This window comes from Macrobrachium nipponense, chromosome 43 (genome assembly GCF_015104395.2).
Source record: "Macrobrachium nipponense isolate FS-2020 chromosome 43, ASM1510439v2, whole genome shotgun sequence".
Classification (NCBI taxonomy): Eukaryota; Metazoa; Arthropoda; class Malacostraca; order Decapoda; family Palaemonidae; genus Macrobrachium; species Macrobrachium nipponense.
The window spans coordinates 39,331,760-39,351,397 of record NC_061104.1 but is presented as its reverse complement, the minus strand read 5'-3'; the positions used below and the strand labels follow the sequence as shown (position 1 = coordinate 39,351,397).

Here is a 19,638-nt window from a genome sequence, read left to right as displayed (position 1 = left end):
ATTTGTTGAAGTTAATTGTTATATGGGCTAACCTTCATTTATTGCTTGTGGTTGAGTTTTTCTTTTCTTAGGAAAATTGAAAATTAATTTCCTTTCATTATCCAGTCTCTCAGGAGTTTAAAAGCTTGAGTACGTCGTAGGACTCTGGGCAAGTTAAACACTAAAGTTAATCTTAAGTCTATTAGAACAGGTTTTCATTTATGACACTACACAAAAATCACAGGGAACAGAGAGTACACTGACACAGCCTCAACGTTTAAGGGTTTGTTCTTAACTGAACTTCTCTGAGACCTCCAGTGAAGTCTCAACCTAACTTCTAAACTTTTGCTCCTCCTTCACTTTAACTAAGACACATCCTACTACTTCTTCATTGAAGGTGTCATAGTTCAGATTTTCCACTGGAGCTTGCAACTTTTTGTTTTGGCAAGCTGCTGCTGCCTATGTTTAGTATCGTTTTTCCAAACTGCTATTGCTGCAGTGTGTTCATACCACACTTCTACCTCCTTGTCTTTCATCTACCATAACTCTACCATCACCCTACATATTTCTACCAGTGGATTTTCCTATCTAATTTTCCCGACGTATTTTTACACAGACTTCCATTGTATTCCTAACACCACCATCTATAATCAACATTCACCACCAGTGAGTACCCTTATGATTTAATATTATTGTTGTGATATTTAATATATTATACAGTAAACATAAACAAAGGATATTTCTCTAAAAAATTCCCATCGTTGAATGGTGGCGGACCCGCGAATATTTTTATAGATAAGTTTCACAGAAAATCCTGCAAATAGGCAAGTCCTACGTGAATAAATTTTAGATAGGTTCGACAGAAAAATCCACAAATAGGAAAGTCTGCGAATCTTAATAACGCAAAAATGGGGGGTTGACTGTATAGCCAAATGTCTGAATCTAGATAGCAATAATATTTATTTAATATCATCATATGCCTGGCAGTGCATACCACCTTCTCGTCAATACATATAGTTTGTTTTGCTCCAAACCAAATCCTAAGAGGTCTACAGCTGAAAAGAGGAAGGTTGGTTATTTTGATGGTATCCCACCTCTTTGTACCCAGTAATATGCAAGTCTTGAATGTTGGTACTCCGTGTCCCCCCAAAACAAACTGTCAGTAAAGAAGAGGTTAAATCAAACTTAATTGATGATGCGTAGATGGGGGCAAGGCAGGTCACATACCTTCTTCCTCCATCTACCCTATTGGCTGATGCCAGTTGCCAACAACTGTGCTGTTTTTAACCAGACTCCAGCTAGTTCCCCAGAATTTATCCTTACGTTAAGAGCAAGGTTTGTTCCATAAATGAACAACTGAGAATTATGAACAAAGTATCTGGGTATGTTGACCGATACAATAGCAGCAACAGTAGTATCCAGTTGGCGGTTAAGAGCCAGTCTTAAGGTTGCAGCAAAACCTGTCTTGACAGGACCAACTAGCTTGACTTTGGCAGCTTGCCCTTGGTTGCAAGCAATTCTTGGATATGCTCATGCTACATGGGTGACTCCACCTGCATTGGTTTTATTGGTGTCTGAAGCAGCACTGGTTCCCCTCAGCAGATCCTTTGATACTGTGCTCATTACACCAAGGAACTGAGGGACAATCATACTTCGTGAGAGTTCTCCAAAACGAGACACCTCTGTTTTCAGGCTTGTCACTGGAGGGTTGGGACGCACACCCAGAGGACTTGGTCAGTTTTAGAACGTGGACTAAGAATGCAGTTTGGATCAATGTCTTGGAAATATAGGCAGCGTTACTGATCGCAAGCACTCCGAGCCACCCAAATGGACACAAGGTGACACTAACAAGCAACACCAACATAGCAGTTTGTTTGTGTTTGAACATGCAAGATTGGTGTTCCTGCTGCCAGCCCCTCCCTGCAAGTTGGCATGGAATATGCCCTTTTTCCACCTTCACTAACAAAATCTCTTTCTAGGATAATACAAAAGTGGTGTTATATCAACAATTCATTTAATTAGGCATTATCTGAAGTAACATTAGTAGGCTGAAGATACCAAAAAGCATCAACAGGATTCACTGTTACCCTGTTTATACTTATAGAAATGTGCATACATATATACAAAACATTATGTATCTTAATCTTATTAAGACATAGTTATAGGCCTCCAATCAGGTCACTACAAGAGAGAGGAAAGAGGATTACTGTAGTAGAGCAAACAATAGTTGTTTAAACCTGTGGGTTTCATACTTGCAATCTACCCCTAACATCACATTGTGCTAGTCAAAATGTACTTCATTAAAAACTATACAATTTTTTAAAAATTAAAAAGTTTGGTGGCTGAAATGTTCAAAGTAATCTTAGGTTAAATTGCTAGCCATTGCATATACTTTTAATAATAAATAAAGAATTTGGGGCATTATACTGAAATGGCTTCAAAAGACCAAACAAAACTTTTCTACTGTACAATTACTACTGTAAAAATAATAAAGCCATTAGCCATAAAGAGACTTGTTTTTTATTTCTTTCTTTGTCCTACTAACCAACTGCCTAACACACAATCCTTTCAATAAGATTTGCCACAATCAGGGGTATGTGACACATTGAGACTAACAAAGTTTGAGCAAATCAGACTTAGGTCTATCTATGCTCTCACACAATACAGTAGTAGTTCCTAATCTTTCATACCTTATTCCCAATTGCAAGTGCTCGTTCTGAAATTACTTATATTTACTTTAGTAAACTGCTTTTTAACCCTTCATCTCTGGAACTGTGGTACCTTCCCACAAGGAGTTTTTTCAACTTTTTTCAACTAGGCGACTAGATTCTTGCCACAACTACCCAATTTGGTCCCTCCTAATAATGAACATTTGTGTTTGTTGAAAATGGAATTTAAAACATTGTCAACAGGAATTAATTTATAAAATCTTCTACCTTTTCTATACACTTCTTCAATTCTACAGTGACAGATTTACATGTTGCCAGGATAATCTGTATACAAAACTCAGTCCAAGAAGTTCTCCTGGCAGAGAATTTACAGTTGTACATTTCCCGTAAGGTATTGTGAGAATAACTTAACGCTGCTGCAGATAACTCACATTTAAAGCTACGTAAAATACAACATAAATTATGACTGAATTTCCAAAGATACAGCCATAGTCTATGAATTTCTCTCAGGAAAATATATGAAAATACGCTCTAAAATTACAGATGTGGAAAGTATTTGCTTGACATATGGTAATCCTGTTCTAAGTGTCACAATACAGACTTTCTAATACCAATGGAGAAAAAGTACATGTAAGTAACTCTCACAAGAGAATAGTAATCTAGTTGAACAGTTTGCATCTGAGTTACAAATTAATATACCATACACTTCTAAAATACAGGAACTGTGCTTTCTGCATTAACCAGTGATGTATAAAAGCACATGGTTACAATGACTAAACTCAAACTGACTTGCCACGTTTCCTGTAAGAACATTTAACACACACGTTCTAATTTAAATCCAACCATGTTAAGAATAAGCTGTAGAAACAATTAACTTTCATTTCCCTAAAATAATTATGAATTGAGAAAATTAGCCAGATTTTCTTTCAAACAGCAAAAATGAGAGAATTTATGGCAATGCAGCACAAGATTCACTTTACAAACTCCTGATTAGATGACCGAATTCATACATTTGAGACTAAACATCCCGTAACCTCCCTTGCCATTTGTAGTGAAATAAGGTCAAAATCTGGTACCTTACATCAATCCAAATCAAGTTCAACCGGTGTGATATACTATTAGTATCAAAATCTCATGTTTAAAATGTTTCTGAACATCTCACAGCACAAATAATCAACCCTTTGTAATATATGAATTAAATGCAAACAATTGAAGCCTTCCTTCCTTCCTTATAAAATAATTTGCCTTTTGTAATGGCTTAGGACAAGGCAGTAACAGATTTCCTATATTCATTTGCCTGATCATGACAAACAAGAAAAGATTCCCTAAAACCTGGAACAACATGTATTGTAATCATTTTATCTACTGACGTTCTGAAAACTTCTTATCAAATAATAAAACCTGACTCCCAATTAATAAAAAGCAAGTTGCTAAAGTAGTCCTTATTTTTACAAATAACTTTTAAAATGGTATACAATGAAAACTTAAATATCTCACCAACAATAAATCATAAATTCTATTTTACACTGCTGGTTTGATAAAACCAACTTTAAAGCTTCAACTGCAATAGCAGGTAACAAAAATATGACAGGTTGTACATACTATTAAACGCCTACACATCCTTCGAGTCATATCTGAATCCATTACAATATTATATAGAGTACTGTACCTACTCACTGAGGGACAAAATAAATTGCAAATGAACACCAGAAATCTCCAAATACTTATTACCAAAATCTTTGTTCCTGTACAACATGATTTTTCAGATGGCTGCTGCCGACATAATACAGTATTGCATGCATTATGCTGATCAGACGTAAATTTGTCACTTGTAAGAATATGTATTTATCTGAAGGTCATCAGAAAATAGCTTGTACAATCTGCAAAAAGCAACTGCTATTCTCAATTTTATTCATAAATAGAACAAGCTCTCTGGCATATGAGGTATCAAGATTTATCTAAAGTAGAGTCTATGAATTTTTGAAATACATCACTTCAATATGACATTATACTACTGACTTGGTCAGCGAGGTAAAATTGCAGTTTACCCAGACCACTAGGTCAGAGAAGGCTTATGATATCTCTATTTGAGGTATCAGATTTTATACAACTAAGTTTTACTATTGTGCAATAAGTAATATATAAAGTTGATGGCAGTATCTCAGGGCGCTTTGCAGATTTGTTTTACTTTGACCTATGTACATATTTTTTTTCTACAAACAATTAAATATATTGTGCTTCTCTAGCTGCAAACACTACTTACCAAAGACCAAACTTGGTCCACTTCTGTCCTCCACAATAAATGTCAATTCTACAAAGTCTACTGAGGATATCAAATGAAAGCAAAACTGAATCAGTGCTAAACAGAGGCTGCATTCCAGGGATCTTCTCCAAGAATGAAACAGAGATATTAGAAAACAAAATAGGACAGATAAACAGAAGAATGCATTCATTTCATTCACTCTTTTAAACTGTAATCCACATCAAACACTTGGTGACAATGATGAGAAATGCTTCTATTAAAATATCAAAGGAAAACCTGCGTAATTAAACAGAAATGATGAAGTAGTATCCTTACATGGTAATTTACATACACTATATAAAATTTTTAATCCACCTTACTCCACCTCCACCTAACTCTTCCCTGGCTTAAACTTTCTGAGACACAAAATGTTAAGAGAAATAAAAGATAACTTCACTACTATTTACATAAAACTGGAGAGAATTTCATCATCAAAGGGTATGAACACAGAAAAATAACAAATTTTCTAAGATAATTTGTATTTTTCATAGCTACAAACCTAAGGTCTCAACAATAGGATAATTTTCTAGTGCCTAGCTGGATCCAATTAAACAATCGGAGATTGAAAACCAAGGAATCTGTGAGATCTGGCAATGTGTGCATATATCTGGTGAAAAATGGTCAAAGACCATGCACCCACGCTATAACGTTCAGTCTTTCCCAACCCAGGATGTCATAAGATAACAGAGGGGCAGCTAAAGATGGGCAGTAGAACGTTAAGACCTCAGGTTTGTAGCTATGAAAAATACAAAATGTCTTATGAAATTTGTCATTTGTTCATACACGAACAAACCTTCAGTCCTAACATTAGGATAGACTTATACTTGGTGGGAGGTACAGACATCCTCAACTGGCTGGGGGCCAACCCACCAGTCCATCTCCAAAAGAAATATCTACAGGAGAGAGGGACTAATGCCTGTGAGAAGCTAGATAAACTGATATGCAACAACTCTGCCAACCGAGTTACACACAATGAAATGCATCAGCAATCCTCCAAGGAGGGTGAACCCCGTAGACCAAGCGACGCCAAGAGCCCCACCATTTTGGACGCCTCTGATTCAGAAAGAGAAGAGACTGATGAAATAGCCTTCTCCCTCCCAGGAAGAAAATTAACTCCCAAGGGGGAGGGGGCGACATTACACGTTAAATCAGCCTGAGGGCCTCCTGATACTTCCAACAACAAATTGATGGAAGGAAAGGAAGGAGACACAGGCACACATGCTCTAGCATCATGGGGTGTGACTGAGGAAGAAGACGAAGCATCTGGCCGAGGCAATGAAAACCCTTCCCACAAAGGAAGAGTCGAAACTCTATGACGCTCCCTCTTACTATAAAGTAACTTCCACTGCGATTCAGGCCATGCACAACATTCCGGGCAGGGATTTACTGTAGTACAAAAATTAGCACAACACTTACTGCATGTGGAATGGGAGTCCGTAGCCGAAAAAGCCAGGAAACAAGAACACGGGAAACCTTGAGTCTCCAGGCACATACGTTGGCAAGGCTGAGAAGATGCAGAGGAAGCCCTAATAACACAAACACACACAAGCAAGAGCGAAAACGGGCAAAACAACCGGGTTGGACGGAGAGTAAGCAACTGCGTCGCTCACCCAGGCGATAAAGAAAAAGACCAATCGTGATAGCAGTTTTCACCCGATATATGCATGCATTGCCAGATCTCACAGATTCCTTGCTTTTCAATTTCCAATTGTTTAACCAGATCCAGCTGGGCGCTAGAAAATTATCTTTTTGTTCAGACCAAAGGTTTGATTGCATATTAACAATGTAAATATATAAAAAAATAGTACCCAAAGCAAAGGCTCCAATATTGCAACATTCAGTAGTACCACCTTAATATGTACACTGACAGCAACAGAAATCACTAAGCTATTGGAAATTACTAAAGGTAAAGGCTAGAGAAATAGCATCCCTGCAAACTCCCATATCCTAAAAACTACTGTTAATTGAACAAATGACTCAACACTCAAATCATTATTCCTGCTGATATTGCTTTTCAATATAAATGATTGAAATATTTGAGCATATGAGTACGCCTTATCTGTACATAATAAAAACTAAAATCCAAGAGAGCAAATACTTCCAGACATAAAGTGTTATATACATGCACTGTATATGTCAAAACATTCTGTAAGATATGAATTGGAAATTAGCTGGTTTGGTATACAGAATCACGAAAAGTTACAATAGAGGATAAAATATATACACACCACCCTACTTATGAACATTCAAGTTACGAACATTCAGAGATGTGAACAAATGTGATAGTATATTAAAATAACGTTCCGAGCAGTCCCCTTTGCCAACTGTAAGTTATCATCACTATTTCTTTGGGTTTTATTTATCATTCGTATTAATAAAGTACACTGCATTTTGTAAAACTCAGTACTATATGTACAGAGTACAGTACTGTATTATGTTTTGGGATGAGAAAAACTTACAGTATTGTACTGACTTTACATCATACTGTACTTAAATAGGCGTGAAGACCAACTTACTAACAATTCAAGATACGTGCAGCTGTTCAGAACATAACTTTTATATATAGGGTAGTGTCTGTACTAGTAATTTCTAGAAACAGTATTCCTTTCCCTTTCAATACTGTGAAATATCACAACTACAAAATTTAACTTCCTATCATACAACAACAGCTGCCAAATATAAACTAACATGAATAATTTGGTGAAATGAAAGTGCAATATAATTTAGTTTTGCACACAAAAAACTAGTATCTACCCACATTCTAATTTCTGTAAAAGCATGTAAAAATACTTTAAATGAGAGGAAAATAAAATAATTAGCAGTCACTTTTGCCATCAAAGGTGAAAGATTAACTTTTAGTAGTGTGCAATGTTATCTCAAAAAGTACAGAGGAATAACACACTTATAAGAAGTAAATATTAAAAGGGAATGTTAATTCACCTTTGCTGTTGGCCCTTCTCATACATTACAGTAAAAAAAAAAATTAGTCAGAGATGGAAGAGAAGTCTTTCACTGGAGTAACATCAGAAACTTAGACAGACTTGAAATATGCAGATGATACCCTTTTTATTTTTTATCAGCAAGACACCCCCTTGATTTATAAAGCTTTCAAGAATAGTGGGACTCGATTTTAACAAAAACAGAAGTGGTGATGGCCGAATATGCACATAGGGATGAATAACATTCATTGCAGAGGGACAAATGAGGTTGAACTTGTTGGATGTTTGTGAACAATATCTAGCACAGGTTCCCTTAGGTTGAAATTTGGTGACAACAAAAAAAGGTAAATCAAACATGCTTATTAGATTTGGAAATTAAATAGTTTGAAACTGCATACAAAAGATTATAACTAATTCTAGAGGGAGCTGCCTTGCTATACGGATACAAATCACGGTATGATAATGAAACTATAATTCTAAAAGATTTTGTCAATACAAGAATGAAACTTGAGGAATATTAGGTGTCAGATGACAGGAGCCAACATGAAACTGTTCCCAAAGGGAAATTTTGGATGTTCCATATGATATTGATGTCAGGGATGATGGAGATGGCTTGCATATGTCATTCACACAAGTCCCTGGGAGAATGGTATGCGACATTATCACCTGGGCATCTAGGGCACCAAGCAGAGCTGAATGACCTCAACATACTTGGATGAGACCTATAAGGAGGCTAGAGATGTGTGGAAGATGGAGCACAGGAAAACATGAGGCAGTATTTCAGAGGCCATTTGCATCATGCAACATTGGAGGTTATACTATGATAATGATGGTGATGTATTTCAAGAAGATAACTTCAGATGTCCAAAGTTGTCAGGTCTATTCTTATAAGGGTCTGTAACACTTCCAAACAGCCACTTTCTCCTCTGAAAGTGAGCAAAAATAAGCATCCGAGTCTGTTGTAACAAAAGATCTTCTCAATGAAAACCATTTTTTCTAAGTAGTTAGGCTTGTTCAGCACTATTTTAAAATGTACCATTGTAGTTCTGCTGTTAAAAAAAATTCCAATAACAGCAAATTAGTACTGCATCTTACAGAAAATGTAAGTGGATTCGACAGCAACCAAGAAGGTAAAACACAGAGATTCATGGATCTTGGAATCAAATCCTTGTGAATGCAAGGAGTAAATGCTTCATCAATAAATCTTTGAAAAATTCAGAGCTCACATTCACATCTCAAGATACATTACGATGGATAAAGCTCAAGTGCAGTATTCATTCAGAATCTTTTCCTTCCTCTCTACCACATTTAATATGAACAACTCATTCAGAGTACCTCAATTTTTCCATGAAAAGTGGCAACTTCCAGAACAAACCAACTTTAACCCGATAAAAATACCTAAAATGGCATGTCCAACACTGTCCAAGGAGAAACAAAAGTGATTGTGGTTTTGAATGTACACATTATGTATAGTGGATTATGATGAGAGTACGTACAAAGAAACCGAACCATACCAATTGAGCAATCTCTAGATGATCACAGGGCTGAGCTAAACCAGTTATTTTAAAGGGGGATGAAAAAGTAAGACATCTGGGTAAGGAAGGGCAAAAGACGGACAGACATCACACAGTAATGGAGCTCTTGACCAACAGGGAACAACAAAGATGATTTACTACTGCCAACAGTGTGGTATGCTAGACTATAGAATAGAATAGAATATACAATTTATGCCTAAAGCCAAGTGCTGGGAGCCATGAGGCCATTCAGCCCTGAAAGGGAAATTGACAATAAGGTGGTCTGAAAGGTGTAATGGGAGGAAAACTTCACAGTTGCACCACGAAATATTTGTCAGACAGGGTGAAAAGTCCAACGGGTAAGAATATGAATGGAAGTACAATAAAAAGAATGAGAGACTTTAGCTAGAGGTCGAAGGGATACCTACAGTGCATAGGCAGACTAAAGGTTGCAAAACTGCCTCTCACAAGACATGCCAAGTGTAAAATATCATTTTTACTGTATAATGAAGTATTTCTAAGCAAACCTCTCAAGTCATTACAGGACTCTCAAGATACCACTCCAAAGGATTTGTTTTCAAGCAGTAAGAAAATTCAAGTACTTTTCAAGCAGTAAGAAAGCTAAAGTACAAGTTATGAAAAAGTTGTGGGTAGGTAAGTGGTAAGAAATCAAATGGAATCCAGAAAATCTATCAATCAGAAAGCTAAGCAGTTGGGACAAAAGCTCATCAGACTATCCAAGGAGAGGTGGAAAAAGTTCCAAGGAATCTAGATAATGCTGACAAAAGGCCCAGCCTCTGAATTCTCAACACAGGAGGCTGAGTGGTCTTTTTATCACTGCACTGAATCTGTATGTTTTTGTTTATACTGTACACTTTATAGCGATAATACAAGCAATGAATCAGGGAACTTACAGTTCACTAATCTTTAGAAAGTAGACAAATTTTTTCTTTGTCACAATGGGAGCTTTTAACATATATATTGTTGTCAAGGGCCAAGTACATATTTCAAGTACTCGTGTATGTATTGTAATAATTTTTCCAAGTATTGTTTAAATTGTTTACAATGAAAAATTAATTTTTAACAGTTTGTTAAAGGGTGAAAACTACTCAAAACAAAAAGAGACAGGACTTTCAACAGATGAGTGCAGAACCATTATTCTTCCCATTTTCTTTACACTAAATGTCAGCCTTCAAGATTCTCTAGGGGTTACTTCTCACCTGGCATGCAAATTTATCAAAATACTACAGATGTTACATCTGACCACTTGCAGTCTCAGTTCTTGATACTGATGGGGCTGAAACAAAAGGATTTGGCTTCCAATTAGAGGTCAAATTTGCTGATATTGATGGGGCTGGACCACAAGGATGTGGTTTCCAATAAGGGGCAAAATTTGGATCACGAGGAAGCGAGATCAGAAGGGCATATTGGCAGGAAGTCCAAATGAATCATGAAAAGCACAATCTAAAGATCTCTGCACTACAGCTGGGGAGCCAGATTTACGGGCCAACATATGCTACATGTCAACCTCTGTGTACATGAGTCTCCAAATGGATGCCATACAACGAGACTTATTTCATCATGAATCACTATGTATTACAATGAATCTGTGAAATAGTTACTTGCAACTCTCCTTATTCGTGGCCATCTCAGCACTTGTTACTCCTGTTTTGGATGGCAAGAATTACTGCTGCTACACAGGTGTGCAAATAAATTAATATGAAAGTATAAAAAATTTAAACTCGTTACATGGTTATGCTTGCACTTTACTTCTCTTATCTGAAAATCTTTTAGTTAACTTATAAATCCTGTACCAAAAAGTTGAAGCCCTCACACAACTAAATTCTTTTCAAGTGCATTTATCCCATGCACAAACTATGAATTATGTATTCCGTCCCTACTTCTGTCTTGCAATTAGGTAAGGGTTTTGTTACTTAAGGTTCTCCATAAAAACAACAGATAAGGTTCAAGAAGTTCGAACTACTGTATGGGTTGGACGGAACGTTTGAATAATGGTCTTAAAGTAGTTTTCAGGCAACTATAATATGTAATTAATGAGAACTTTTTCAATAGCTCATATTGGTACAGGCAATACTGTTGAAAATCATAGTATTGTATAATAAAAAGTATATACGTACTTCACTACACATGTAAGTGTACATATACATACATGAACTATGATAATATGAATACTCCATGTAATATAGCTTTATATACATTGCCAATCTGAAAGTATCAGGTGGTAAGCTCTTGTATCACAGGGTGAATGGAAATAAAGCCATATGAAAGCATTTAACAACATACACAAGTCCTTCAGCAGTGCTAAACTCTACCAATGTGATAAATGAGTTGGAGAAGCTGAAAAAAAAGCTTTCTTTGCTTCAAAAATTCTGTAACCATTCTACTGAAAAATAGGATAAAATGACCTCATTCAGTATATCAGATAGCCAACTGTCCTTGTAAAACAGATAACATATTGTCCTGGAGCATGGAATGTTGCACCAGAATTTATTGCAGCCAAGATTATCAAGAACCAAGTTAAGTTCAAGTAGAAAGTTTTTCATGTTCTGTACAAATTAAATTATACTATATATAGACCACAAGTATGCAACAGATACTATATCCAACTTAATTATTGAGCAAGAACAGCACTAAGAACTAAAAGTACGTAAAAACTAACAATTATCACTGAGTTATTCATCAGATTTAAATGACCCCAACTGATTATCTATAATCCTCTTAAAACTCAAATTTTTCAGCTTACCTGCCAACCATCTCTGTATAAAAAATGGTAGAGTGTTCCAAGCTAAAATTCTGTATAAAACCTTCCTAATAAGATTTCTTCAAACAGTCCATTACACATGAAGTCACAATGCTTGCAGGCTTAGGCTGCAAGGATGATACTCTTACTGCAATGCACCAAGTTTTAGGCACCACCGTTCATCATTAAATATTGCTCAACATTCACTTAAGTATAGGTAAAATCAGTAAACCCTTAACCAAAAGTAACCACTTGTGACATCAAAATAGAAGACTGCTTGTAGTATTACAACAACAAAAAAGACACATTTAAATGCAAACACTACTGTGACCTTGGATGAAAAGCAAAGCACTTAGGACAATACTCAATGACAGAGCACTGGTTGTGTAACTGCACTGCCATCAAACAGTAGTCAACTGCTCAAACCAATGCCTAATGGTCTACCCATCATACAGCTCACCAATAATTAAATCTTAATTATTGTTACACATCTCTTCAACATCTCTATGGGTACAAATGCTGATATTTCAAACCAAGAGCACCTACGTATAACTATGTTGTCCATTCAACCCCAAGCAAGGTTATATGAAACAGCATTTAGACCTCGAGTATTCAGAGGCAGGAACATATTCCATTCCAAAACCAGCAAATCAACTTTAACCGTATTGATGAATCTGGATTATGAATAACATAACAAACAACTATACAGGAAATTAGAACAGCATCCATCATTTTGCACACTTCACCAAAAATCTAAGGTGTTCATCGTATTTTCCCCTCAAATTTCAGGATTATTCAGTAGAATGGTAAATTTCAGAAGATGGGTAATATGCCTTATTAATTTTCCAACAAAATTTACACCACCATTTCAAAGAAGGACTACAGCATTAACATTAAGATTCAGTAAAGGGAGTCCCACGATATAAATGAACTGCATTACTTGCTAAATGCTCAACAACTATGATTCAAGCACCCAGCCTTGACACTGACTCAACTGAAGATTTCAAGTTCATTACATTAAGAAAAAGGGACCAGAAAAGGAATCTGATATTTCCTCATTTTCTCGATTCCCTTTCTTAAACTGAAGATAGGGTGCAGTGGCAATTCCCAAATCTTTTCTGTAATTAGTGCACTGAAATATCCTGAGTATCAAAGAGCAAAATATGTAAAGTGTGTATCAAAAGATCACAAAAATAAATGTAAGGCTTGATTCAAAGTCCCTTATTTCAGAAATACATACAAATATGAAAAATCTACAACTCATCATTTGGATGAATAACAATAAGAGCTCACCTCATGATTAGCTAATTGGGTCTGCTGCTATCATTCGTACAAATTGGAACATTTTTACTTATTAGATGAACAACACGATCTTTCAGGAAATGACAATTTCAAGTGGTTTCCATCACGTCTACTTTAAAACAACCCTCAGGACTATTGTAGTGATGTATTTTACATGATATGTTACCATTAGGGTAAAGACATATAAGGCACTATTGACATTACCACATACACATACCATTCTAACACAGTAATAAATTACAATGTCCAAGTGATAACTAGTCACAGTATACCTGATCACTTAATCCGACACTTTTTTTTTTTTTATCCTACACCAATTTAAAAATGCAACTCAACTCATAAGTGACTAATTATGATCTTATCTACAACATTCTAAAAACTTTAATTATGTAAAAAGCAATATATAACAATGAGCTCATAAACATAATCTCATGAACATCCACAAAAAATGTTAGTGCTTATCTGGAGAATAGCTAAAGAACAATAAAATAAGCCATTAGTGTTTTAATCTCTCAAATGTACCTAAAATATAAATTTTCATAAAGATAATTACCTGCTGTTACAGATAGCTTCACACCGGAAAGTGTAGCCACCATTTAAAAATATTACCTGGCTGACACACACGAATGTTTAGTTCACCTGTTCTCCGCTAGGTGTTTTGAATATAGCTCTCACCACAATTCTGCTTGACAACCCAGTAAGTTATGGGGAGGCTTTGGATTTGAACTAAAAAAATAAATTTTATTATGAAAATTTATATTTGGGATGACTCCTACCTACTGTTAAAGGTAGCTAACTCTCACATTGAAAGAAGGATGGTGGACTGGTGCAGCTAGTCAAGAATCAGCTGAGTAGCCAAGAGAACTAAAGGTCTTTTACATGAAACCCAAAACATTCTAACCTGATCTGTCATCATTTCTGGAACGTACTGCCACCAGTTGTATCCCTTGCAAGGAGCCTGGTTCTCTGGTCTAAGACAAGGTAAGAGCAGCCTTACAAAGTAATCTGCCTAGCAGAAGCAGTGTTAATGAGAACACTGTCTGGGTCCAACAGCACAAAAAAAGGTACATCCCTATTTAAATTAATATACCTTCAAGCTCCCCATCACTCAAGACATTACTTGCCTGACCTCTACAACTGGCACAAAGTTTGTACCTATCTGCCACTATGGAATAGAGTACGTATCTAATTTTATAGAATGCAATCTCTATGCAGACAACATTCCAGCAAAACCTGATGCTTTTGTTCCTGGTGTCAGTTGAAGACATCCTAAATGAATGAAGCATAAAATTCAAAATACACAAAAAAAAACAGCCAACATCAACTACCATCCTGCCCTACAGCAAGAATTTTGACAGAACACACATAGTGAGAACACATGAACTAGAAGTCCTTCAGGTCACCAAAGCAAGCTTTCCTTTTTATTTTGAATGCCAACCTGATGTGCCAGCACAAAGGTACAGTTAACTGTAACAGCAAGTAAAATTCATCCCCAATTAAACAGAACGTCCAGAAGTACTATACTGACACACAATTACTGACTGTTAACCTTAACAAAAACATGTACATCTGTACACTGTACAATGGTCCTTCCTTCATGACCCAAGAATGCAGAAATATACTTATAACTTATGATAATTTGTTTTAACATTTTCATACATATACTGAATTTGGACTTCTCAAATAAAAAAGATATTAATTAATGTGATGGAGAAAATGTAAAAAATCAAAGTGACTTGGACAATCTAGATTACAATAGGACTTTTTGTTACAATCCATTATTTAATATGCCTTTAAATGTACTTAATAAAGCCCAAAGTGTTTACAAGAATATAAAAAACAGTACTAAAGAATATGAACATGGATTTGTTCATATAAAAATCATTTTAAAAATCTGTGCTCCTTCAGGACAAATCATGGTCAATATCCAACAAAACAAATAAAGCGCATTTATTATGCCATGCACTCTCCCACATTTGAAATCAGTATTAAAAAATAAAAATTAAATTACATACCTAGCTATTGTAACACTACCTGTTAAGGAAAAGAAAAACCAGGAATTATGTATTGATCATACCAAGCCCTTCTTATGTATAAAATTTGATTGAGTAAAAAAATGCAAGAGGAAATGGCTTGGCATTCAACACTTATAAGACTTACACCACTGCACTTTATTCGCCTGAAGATACATCCATGATTAAAAATGAAAATATGATAAAAATTTCCGAATACCTGAATAATTAAACTACTAAAAGACATCGTACATACTTGCATTCAAGAAGTAAATGACAAGAACAGGTACGGTATATCAAAACCAATGCACCTCTGCCTACCAATAGTAATAACCTAACTCTAAAATTATATTACATGACAGTGCTCTGAGCACTTTTAACTCCTCAACACCTCATAGTCCTTTTCACTAACAAGTGAGCTCTACCCAGAGCAACTTCAAGCTTTCACTTTTCTAGGTATGAAAGAAAAGTTTCTCCTGCTCAGAGTAGGAAAGTAATGTGTCGCGTAAAAACTATTTCCACCAACATGATAAGACAGCATCACCAAAATAAGATTAATACAAATAAGCAGTATGTACCTCAGATGCAACATAATGAACGATAATTTTCTCTGGCACAGATAATATGCAGTTTGAACAAAAATACTGAAGGTAGCTATGGGCATGTTAAATATTTACATTACTGAACAATCTAAACTTTAAACAGAAGACACCTATATGAAAATTCACATACACTATTGTACATAACAAGCACTCACTTTGTTAGTGAAGAAATAAGAATCAGAACTGTCATATTGGGCTCCTTGGAGAAGACAAAACATGTTAATGACAAAAGTACAGACTTTCACGAGCCGTAAGTCATTCTTGAAGGCCTAAAATGGTACTGGAAGTAAGCATGGATGGCCACAATGAGTTGGAAGAGGAGGCACATTCTATCTGTCATTCTCCAGATCATAACTGTTAATCCTATTGAGGTTCACATGAAATCCTGAAGCAACAAATACAATGTGCCTTTTGAATAAAGACACTGAGGGCGTTAAAGATATGTCTCCTCTATCTCAGATTCGTACAACTGTTTCCCAAATTATCTACTCACACAATCTAGAATAAGCATGCTGAATTTCTCAGTAGCTAACTACATATTCATACTGGTTATCAAGGAAAGTTCTTCTATTCAGAGCCTACTTTAAAAACTTAATGCAAACTTCAGTGAATGTCTCTCTTGAATGAAATACTATAACTGAAAATACAATTACTTATGGAACAAAATACTACGTATACTGAATAATGACGACTCCAGTTATATGACAACACCTTTGGATAAAGTGGTGACAATCAAGATGACAGACACTGAATAATCCCAAGAAATATGATACATGGCTCTCTATATAACAAATGAAGTATTCAGTGTCTCTAACCCTGAACTGAATATTAGTATTATAAGATTATTACAAGTGGTTTAAACCACATCACTAAGTCAAATTCCTACACACTTGTAAGGCTGATAATGAGGGTTTGTTCTTGAACTTTGTTTCAATCCTTCAGTTTTAGCACAGATAAAACATAGATTGAATCATACTGATACAATTCCTTTTAAATTCAATGAACAGTATCTTTTTTCTGTAAAGAAAAGCATTTATGATGGATAAAACCAATGTGAAAGAATAATGCAGTACACCCATTCCACTGTTACCAATATGGTAAGAGTGTGAAAAACTTATTTTCTCATTCCATTCACAGATCCTTTCTATAATTTGTGAGGGAAAGAAGGCCACTGTTACAAAACTTTCATCCAAAAGAGGTGGGACATTTGGGAAAACGACACCAACAAAAACAGCAATCTGAGGCCAAGGAGTTGAACCTGCTGCAACAAAACACAGTGAGTGCACTTTGTAAAAAGAATATCATGAAGAGCATGAAGTGTATGTATGCAGTCTTTGTTCCTTCATCACAAAAGGAAATTCTCAAGGCTACTTTGGTATCACATTTAGATTCTCATTCAACATTATAATAGTAAAAGTATCAAATGAAACGTAACAATAAGTGCTTCAGTAGTGCACTTACCACAACAATAAATCTATCTAAGATGCAACAGATCTTTCCACATACTGTGGTTCTGCTATTGATTCTTACGATAAGTGTCTTCAACTGTCTTCTTCATTTCATTGAACACTTCTGTTTTAACAAAGTCTATAGTCTTGTACACCACAGATGGCACAGAGGACATGGCAGAGATTTTCGTTCCAGGTTTTAAAGGCTTGGGACTGTGACGGTTTTCCATCTCAAGGTCTAAATCCGTGTACTGAATCTCGTGCTGCGATCTGGTAGGCAATGGAAAGAAGATCTGAAAAAAATTAAATGTTAATCAAATATTGCATCTTGATTCAAGACAAACTTTTTTCACTATAAAACTGTCAGGTTTTCCGTCTGAATTTTTCCCAATTTCTTAATATGAATACTAAAGGACTATACTAAACACAAAAATCAGAGTAGAGAACATTTCTAATTTGCAAAATTTCAAACTGGTGAACCAAAGTGTTTTTATATTATTATTTACTAATCAAGAAAGTTGACTTGATAAGTACACGAGGTGACTAAAGTCTGGGTGACCTAACAGTTGGGAGCAGGGGCTGGGAAGCTATATCAGATACTCATAGAAGTCATTTTTTGCCACTTTAACATTATATTATAAAATCAAGAATGTTTGTAGCTGGAAGGTCTAACTTTTTTACCATTAAATATCAGCTTAATCAAACCATCCCCAAAGAGGGTAGTGCCGTCAGTGCACCACACGTAGGCATTACTTAGAGGCCTTAGCAGCATCCCTTCCTTATGCCCCTAGCTGCAATCACTTTCACTCCTCTTACTGTACCTCCGTTCATATTTTTTTTCTTCCATCTGATTTCCCAACCTTTCTAACAACTGTTTCATAGTGCAACTGCTTTGAGGTTTCCCTCCTGTTACACCTTTCAAACCTTCTCTCCATTTCAGCGCTGAATGACCTCATAGGTCACAGCACTTGGCCTTTGGCCTAAATTCTATATTCTATTCTATCAAGTTAACAGTTTAACATATGGCTAAACTTTAAAAATTTCTTTTTAATAGACATAACTGATTTTATTTAATATAGTATATACTATACAGTATTGCAAATCATTGCAATTTAATTAATTAATGAACTTAAAATGTGGATATAAAATGTAGATGTAGAAATACTACACTAGGGGACAATCACAAAATAGGTTTGGTATAAGTGTTAAAAAAGTTAAGTATATCTTAGTTTTACCAGACCACTGAGCTGATTAACAGCTCTCCTAAGGCTGGCCCGAAGGATTTGATATTTTTTTACGTGGCTAGGAACCAATTGGTCACCTAGCAACGGGACCTACAGCTTAATGTGGGATCCGAACCACACTATTTCGAGAAATGAATTTCCATCACCAGAAATAAATTGCTCTGATTCCGCGATGGCCGAGCCGGGATTCAAACTTCGGACCACCGGATTGGCAGCAGAGCGCGAAAACCACTCGTCCAGCGAGGGACTTTGTATAAGTGTTGCTCTGGGGATTAAGTTGTGGTTTCTTACTGCCCTAACACTATTCTTGTACTTTAATGCATTTTTATCTATTACTGAATTTATTCTTTCCTTTTTAATAAGGGTAATAAGTGAGATCTTTCTTTCTGTACGTCCCTTTACCTCCTCTTACTTCTTCCTAATGAACACCATATTCTTTGGAAACTTGAATTTCAAGTCAATGGACCCTATGGGCTTGTTCCAGATGAAGGATTATCTTCTGAATAATAATAATAATAATAATAATAATAATAATAATAATAATTAATAATAATAATAATAATAATAATAATAATAATAATAATAAAGGGATTTTGACGTAGGAGAAATCTATTTCTGGGTGATTGGCTCGTGTCGCCCTATGAAATATCCTTAAGATCATTATTTCTAGGTAAAATTAATCTAAAATTACCAGAGAAAAACAAAATTAAGAAAATGTCAGTAAAACTGACTCGCTCACTCTATAAAAGAAGTGTCGGTATGGGAATATAGGCGAGTGGGATCACTACCACGAGTCATTTACCATTTAGACCTTCCAACATAAAATCCCCACCAGAGAGAGCTGATACTAAAGGGTGATGCGGCCG

General features: G+C 35.7%; 1 protein-coding gene across 2 annotated transcripts in view; it reads right to left on the bottom strand.

Moving 5' to 3' along the window:
• Positions 1-1,976: 1,976 nt before the first annotated feature.
• The window catches only part of LOC135213674 (GRB2-associated-binding protein 1-like), a 71,348-nt gene continuing 53,686 nt past the window's right edge, over positions 1,977-19,638 (bottom strand). Inside the window, exons 4-5 of one of the 2 annotated variants that reach the window (XR_010314179.1) lie at positions 17,542-17,821; positions 1,977-15,500 (exon numbers count right to left, since the gene is read on the bottom strand). Coding sequence is in view for 1 of the 2 variants with exons in the window: in XM_064247739.1 (XP_064103809.1) it covers positions 17,597-17,821 (225 nt within the window). In the remaining variant the exon portion in view is untranslated. Of the gene's footprint in view, positions 17,822-19,638 lie in introns of both variants that reach the window. The other variant, XM_064247739.1, reaches the window with a different exon arrangement.